This window comes from Grammomys surdaster, unplaced genomic scaffold (genome assembly GCF_004785775.1).
Source record: "Grammomys surdaster isolate TR1022 unplaced genomic scaffold, NIH_TR_1.0 100, whole genome shotgun sequence".
In the NCBI taxonomy this organism is placed as follows: domain Eukaryota; kingdom Metazoa; phylum Chordata; class Mammalia; order Rodentia; family Muridae; genus Grammomys; species Grammomys surdaster.
The window spans coordinates 1595128-1602476 of NW_021604579.1; the positions used below are offsets into that span (position 1 = coordinate 1595128).

The 7349-nt window shown below is 50.2% G+C and overlaps 1 protein-coding gene across 2 annotated transcripts in view; it reads right to left on the reverse strand.

The window, feature by feature from the left end:
* The window catches only part of Hivep3 (human immunodeficiency virus type I enhancer binding protein 3), a 68645-nt gene that overhangs the window by 10497 nt on the left and 50799 nt on the right, over window positions 1-7349 (reverse strand). For both annotated transcript variants that reach the window (XM_028786574.1, XM_028786567.1), the window contains exon 4: window positions 1702-1877. In XM_028786574.1, the coding sequence (XP_028642407.1) occupies window positions 1702-1877 (176 nt within the window). The remainder of the gene's footprint in view (window positions 1-1701; window positions 1878-7349) is intronic.

Consider the following 7349-nt stretch of genomic DNA (forward strand, 5'->3'; position numbering starts at 1 on the left):
CAGACAGACCAGGGAAAGTTCCCAGAGGATAAACTGCCCCCTCAAACAGACCTTCTAGAACGAGTGAGGCCAAGGTGCTAAGTGGGAGTTTCTCAGGGGACTGGGGCCAGATGCACGTGCACTGTGGGTAGCTCAGAGGGGAGGCTTCCTCAGGACTCTTTATGCTGAGGGCAGAACAATGCAATTCCTCAGCATACCTGGAAGAGCACTGTGGTCATCCAGAGGTCGCCTCAGCCAGTGGAGAGAGGAAGATGAAGGCATTGTGTCCTTGGGACAGAGGGTGCTGGGCTTTCGGGATCTCTTCTGGTCCAATCAAGAAGTTTTCCACTTTCAAAGTTAAGGGCTTCCTTGTTTATGTTGCCAGTCAGTGATTCCAATCTCTCTTCCACAAAAGTCCAGAAGAGGAGAGACTGGAGGTGGGGCGTAGGACAGAGGACCCACACGTTCTAAGCTGGGCTGCTCTGGGTCAGGCTTCCATCTAACTGACTTCTCAGCACCTTTTGAGACACTGTTTCTGAGATGCGAAGGAAGAGGACCAGGAAAAGGAAATGGAAGGGTGGGTGTCTCCATCCATTTCCAGATCATGGTGGGAAACTATATGCTCAGCTGGAAGATGATGGTGAGACGACAGAAGAGAGCAGGGTCCGCTAGCAGGTAAGAAATGAGCGGTGGAACATGCCAGAAAAGAGGCCATCAGGCCTGGGAATATGACCAGCAACTCCTGACCCAGTGTGGCAAGAGAAGAAGGCAACAGGAGCCTAGAGGACTCAGCTCCCTCTGGTCCTCAGCTGTAGCCCTGCCCCTTGTGATTCAGAAGAAAGAACAAGAGGAAAACCAAAGTCTGCCTTGAGTTCTATCTCTGGAGCCCCCTGTGGCTCCTCCACTAGTTAACTCAGAAGAGAAGACAGGATCCTCATGTCCAAACACAGGCATCTACAAAGTGTGAGAGGCAAAACCACCTGAGGTGCTCATCCCTAGCTTCTTTGCAAGGCCCACCATCTTTCTCTGCAAGCAAGCTACAGGACTCCCCCAGCAAGGGAAGAGCCCCATTCAAGAACCTTGCTTGGCGGTCCGACCAGGGCCTCAGGACTATAGCAGGCCCTGGCCACCATTGCCCATCATTGCTCTCTGAGATGCACACACTCAACAGCCAGTCCGTCCTCTCACAAATGGCTGCCAGACCCTGCCCTGACTCTGATGTGGGGTAAGGCTAGAAGCTGAAGCGACAGGCTCTCAAGATAGAGGTGGGAGTAGGTGGCAGCTGGACACTATGCTGAACGCTGCAGAGAAGACGGGTGGATCAGAGAATGCTGGGTGTGGTGAGGAGGAATAGAGAAAAGTGAACATGCAAGTGTGTCACGTGGTTCCAAGTGGAATGGATTCCCTAGTGCAAGAGTGAGATTGACAAGTGTGCATGCCAGAGGTCATCAGATCCATGGAAGACATGCAGAGGAAGGGGTGATGGTGTCTACTGAGTGTGAACTTAGAGGCTGCAAAATATGGGCAGGGGCTTGTGTGACTGTGGCAGCTGTGGGCATCACTGACCAGTCTGGAGCCACTGCTTTGCCACGGGTACCAAGTGGTTGGGAGTTCAGGATGTGGGGATACTTTAGCCCCTCGGGCAGAGGGCTCTGTGCTGGAGCTCCCCCAGGGGGGATCCCTGCCATGGCCAGGGCGGTGCCCCAGCTGACTGTCTCTTACCTTTGGTTTTAAAAGCAAAGTGACAGTGCTTGCACACATAGGGCCGGACGTCAGTGTGGGTGCGGATGTGTTTCTTCAGCATGCTGGGCTTCTTGCAGCGAATTCCACATTCCTCACAAACATATTTCCCTCGGCCGCGGCCTCGCACATAAATATACTCTTCGTTTGATTTGTACCTGTGAGCAACAGGTGTCATGTGAAGGAAAAAAAAAAAAAGGCGAGGAGGCAGGCAGAGTCCTACTTCAGAAGACTAGCTGCATCCAGCCAGGTGTGGACACTGGAGAGAACAATGTGCTACAGAGGGCTACAGAGCTGAAGAGACTCAGTTGCCCTGAGGAGCCACCATGGACTCCGGCAGCCCAGTGTCAGATATGTGGGATGGTGTCTTCCCTTTCCCCAGAGCCACAGGAGCCGATTTTTTCAAGGCAGGAAAAGAAAGGACATGAAAGTGGCAAATTCCCTGCTGGCTGCTGGCTGCTTTCCCATAGCCAGCTGCTGCCATGGCTCTGCCACAGAGAACAGCCACTGGAGGCCACCAGAGCCACTGAGAGAGAGAAACTCATAAAGTAATAGCCGCTGTCATTCATCAAGCCCTTCACCTGAAGTAAGTCACCATTGCCTCGCAAGGAAGAGCTAAACAGGTTCAAAGAGGGTGAGACACTCACCGAAGAGCACCAAGTCAGAAAAGGCAGGACCAGAACCTGCACCTTCCCACACTAAGCTGCCATCTGTTGGGGTGCATTGTGCGAAGGTTGTCTCGGTATATTTGATTATTGATTGCTGTGCCCTCAGAGGTGAGTACTGGCTGGATTTGGGTATTGTTATTCTTATGGATCATTACCGGCCTCAGAATTTTGCAAACACTCTTCCTCACTTGTTGATTGGCTTAATAAGGATCAGGTGGCCAATAGCTAGGCAGAAAAGGGAAGGGCAGAACTTTCAGAGTGAGAAAGAGTCTCTGGGAGATGAAATCAGGAGTAGGGGATTTGCCAGCTGGACACGGAGGTGACCAGGACTGAAGGAGGGGTAAAACACTAGGGTAGGGTAGGCTAGGATTACAGGATTATGTTAGATGAACTAGCTGTGAGGTAGCCCAAGCTAAAGGCCTAAGCTATAATATAAATAAAGACTCTGTGTCATTATTCAATGGCTAGTGGGTCTAGAAAGTCTTGATGTAGTTATCTCCCCCAAAGGAGAAGGTGGCTGATCAGGAAGCCACCCAGACACGTGTAAGGGAGGAACAGGAGGCACCACTGCTTTCCTGGGTACAGACTGAACCAGGGCCTCTGAGATCTCTTTCTTATCCCACATTGGAGGCATGAGGAACAGCAGGAGAAACAGTTCTGGGAGATCCAGGAGGTAGCATTCTACCTAAGAAGCCATGGACCACTACAAGACAGATGAGGACTTATCTCCCCAATGCCCTCAGCAAGAGTTCATCATCTGCTCTCACTGGAGTGGGCAGGTCAAAGGATGGCAGAGAGACAACAGCACCTAGGACTCGGGGCTGCTCAGACTGAGAGACGTGACCAGGGTGAGCTCAGAAGAGGGGCTCTCAGATAGGGAGCTACAGGTAGTAGTTGGAGGTTTATATCATAAGTCATGCCTACACACCCATAACCACACACTCCTCACACACCTGTGCCTATACACTCACACCTCACACAAGCAATCACACACTCCTCGTGCCCACAGTCATACACCCCAAACACTCCTAGGCACCTCCACGCCATTACAGCCAGCACCACACTTCTCTCACCAGAAATCACAATTCACACCATCACACCATCAACCATACACCCCAAATACCCATAGGCACCCTCATATTCACTCACAGTCACACACTGCCCACCTTGTCAGCCTCACACTCATACCCACAGCCACACATTCTTCAAGTGCACACACTTCCACTATCACACTCCCACCATACAGTTACACTCCACACTCATCTATCTATCCATCTGCCTACCATTCTTCTTATCTATCCAATCTATCTATCATCTATCTATCTATCTATCTTTCCTTCTTTACTCCTCCTCCTCCTCCTCTTCTTCTTCCTCTTCTCTCTCTCCCTCTCTCTCCCTCTCTCCCCCCCTCTCCCTCTCCCTCTCCCTCTCCCTCTCCCTCTCCCTCTCCCTCTCCCTCTCCCTCTCCCTTTCCCTCTCCCTCTCTCTCTCCCCCTTCCTCCTAATCTATATCTTGTGTCTAAAAGAAAGAACTGCAGGCCTTGGGGGGCAGCGAAGGGGCACTCCCAGAGTACCCTATGTACAAATACAGGGGTGAGAATTTTGCCTTCGTTCTCATGTCTTCCTTGTGCCCCTGGGATGCAGTCTTCAAGGGAAGCAAGTTGAGACAGGCACTCTTTCCCAGTGATGACGATGGCTTTGTGCCGTAGGCTCTCTGTCACCTGCTACAAACCTCCAGTTGGCTGTGGAGGTTTTTAGTGGGTCCATGAGACACTTCCGCGTCACACACAGCTCCTCACACAGCCCCTCAGTCATTCTGGCCTCCACCTACATGGGCTCATGGAAACTCAGAAGTGGTTCAAAGTCAGTCCATCTCGACCAGTCGCTGGCCTCCCCACTTCTTCCTCCAACAGAGGGTTTCTGCAGAGAGGTTTCATCCTATACCACCTGACCATGTACTATAGAAGCCGGGCGCCATCTACTGGCCAGCACATGGCTAGGCGTGGTAGGGAGGGTGGCAAGCAGAAGGGAGGAGTCTCAGCAAGGACAAAGAAGAGGTGTGTTAAAAGGTATGGGAAGTTGGCAAGAAGAAAGGAGACCACACAGGTCATGTAGGCTGCAGATCGATCATTGGGCAGTTTAAAGTCTCCAGATCTGATTGAAGATTCTGTTTGTTGCATTGCAGATAAACGAAATCTCAACAAGAGGCAACTATCCACTTAGACTGGGGAAATACTAAGGCAGGAAATAGGAGGTATTCTGGAAGGAAACTCTACAGTCCTTGGCAGCTGTCTGCATAGAGGAGGGGTCAGGATAAGGGAGAAACAGACATCTTAAGTTTCCACTGGCCTTGTTCTCGAGACCATTCACAGGCTGGGGGTGAGGCAACGGAGCCCTCATTTAAATAACTGTGTGTAAGATATAGATAAGAAAGATACACAGAAACATCTAGCACACAGCTGGGACCTATGGATGCAGAGTTTTGTAGATTTTTGAAGAGCAGGGTGGCTGGGTGAGAGAATGGAAGGCCACTCAGGGATGCCATGGCAGGCCCAGGGGAGAGGTGTGCAGAAAAAATGTCTGTTCGACCTGATCCCAGCACACTTGAACCAAAGGCAGGGCTGAGCTTTGGAAGCCCAGGAGAGAAGGCTTAGAAAGGGGCAGGGCAGCAGAGTTGTAGGCTATGGAGGGCCTGAGGATGGTCACTGAAGGCTCAGGGACTTTGAAGAGACAGCTCTGGTTGAACACACGTTTCAACCCAACGACTTGCTTCAACTCTTCGAAGGCTGAGACTGTAGCTTTGTGGAACACCTTTCTGTCAATGTGGGCTGGTCCTTCCCCTGCCTGACCCCAGCACCCACTGTGTTTAAGTCGGGCCCCTCCTACCAGTCAACCATGTTTGCTGGAGCATCCTCAGAGTCTAGCATGGTACCTAATGCCCAGCAAGAGCTCAGTAAATGCGCATTAGTTACAGGTCAGAACCGTAGCCAGGGCTTTGGTTCAGGTATGCTGGGGTCAGGCTCTGCACTGATTTGCCCACCCCATGAGCCCTCAAACACAAGTTTCATCTAAGGCTGAGGGCTCCTCCAACATGCACAAGCGTGAATGAACATGCCCGTCCCTCCTTCCTTCCTTCCTTCCTTCCTTCCTTCCTTCCTTCCTTCCTTCCTTCTTTATTTCCTTCTAGTTTTTTTTTAAAAAAGATTTATTTATTTATTTATTTGTTTATTTATTATGTATACAGCATTCTACCAACATGTCTGCCTGCAGGCCAGAAGAGGGCGCCAGATCCCATTACAGATGGTTGTGAGCCACTATGTGGTTGCTGGGAATTAAACTCAGGACCTCTGGAAGAGTAGACAGTGCTCTTAACCTCTGAGCCTTCTCTCCAGCCCAGAAGAGAGGCTTCTTCCAGGTTTTTAAATTGAATTTTAACTTAGCATACAAAGTAATGAGCTTCAGCACGGCACACTTTTGTTTAGTTAGACTTTGTTTCCCCTACTCCATATACGCTGTGCCCCTGTACCTGCTTTGGCTGGTTCCTCTCAACAAACAGAAAGAAAGGGTTCCCCTTTCTGTTTTCTGCCTTATGTAGTCTTACTATATAGCCCAGGCAAGCCTCAAACTCTCAGTCTTAACTGTCTATGTTATGCATATAATATAATTTTTTAATGAGAATGAATATAAACACAGAGTAGAGGCTAGAAGGATTTGAGTCTGACCTTTGGATTTTACTAGAACTTGCTAGTGACTTCTCTCCCTTAGGACCAGTCCATCTTCAATCCTTGAGAATGCAAAACACTTTATAGACTAAACATCATCCATCTTCCTGCCCAGTCCTCTGTCCTTGTACAGAAAAGGAAGCCAAAGCCCAAAGAGTTTAACTGACATGGTCAAGCTTGCTCAGCGATGATCTGAGCACCAGCTGCCGTGCAAACTGCTGCCCACTCTTAGATGGTGCTGAGCGTCGGGTGGTCTGAATATGCTTGGCCCAGGGAGTGGCACTATTAGGAGGTGTGGCCTTGTTGGACTAGGTGTGGCCTTGTTGGAGGAAGTGTGTTACTGTGAGTGTGGACTTTAAGACCCTCATCCTAGGTGTCTGGAAGCAAGTCTTCTTCTGTTTTTCTTCAGAACAAGATGTTGAACTCTCAGCTCTTCCTGCACCATGCCCGCCTGAGTACTGCCATATTCCAGCCTTGATGATATTGGACTGAACCTCTGAACCTGTTGGCCAGCCCCAATTAAATGTTGTCCTTGTAAGACTTTCCTTGGTCATGGTGTCTGTTCACAGCAGTAAAACCGAAACCTGGGATCTGCTGTGCTGCAAACAGGGAAGAATAACACTGTCATCCACCCAGCCTTTCCTGAAACTGTAGTCTGGGAAGAGACGTCCAGGTGTTGGCAGCTGCAGAGAGCCAGGGCTGGAAAGCAGAGAAGCAAGAGTAGCCTTGCTTGGAGCTGGCCACCTCCTCACTACTGGATGCTTTCTCTGGGAGGCCTGACATGCAGGCTTCCCTTTATAAAGGGGGAGGAGTGGCTGACCTCTGTCCACTCAAAGGTGACTCCAAGACAGTCTACTGTTGGCTGGCTTGGTGTATGTGACCCATGACTCTGAGGACCCATGAAGCTTCTCAAAATCTTACTGTCCACCTGTCCACTGTAGTCCTGACTAGCCAGAGTGCCAGCTAGTTTGGTGTTTCTATTAAAGAAAAAGACAACTCTAGGAATTTAGAATATATTAGCTGCAGGGAATCCTAAGATCAGACACCCTGACTGTGAGATTTAGAGCCAGGCAGTGGGGGTTCAGTAGAGCAGCCCCAGCAGCCCCAGCTCTGGAGCTCCCAAGTCCTGTGGGGACAGGAAGTAGCTCTTTGTCCTTTGATCTGTGTTTGGGGAATAATGGGTGGGTTCTCTCTCTCTCTCTCTCTCTCTCTCTCTCTCTCTCTCTCTCTCTCTCTCTCT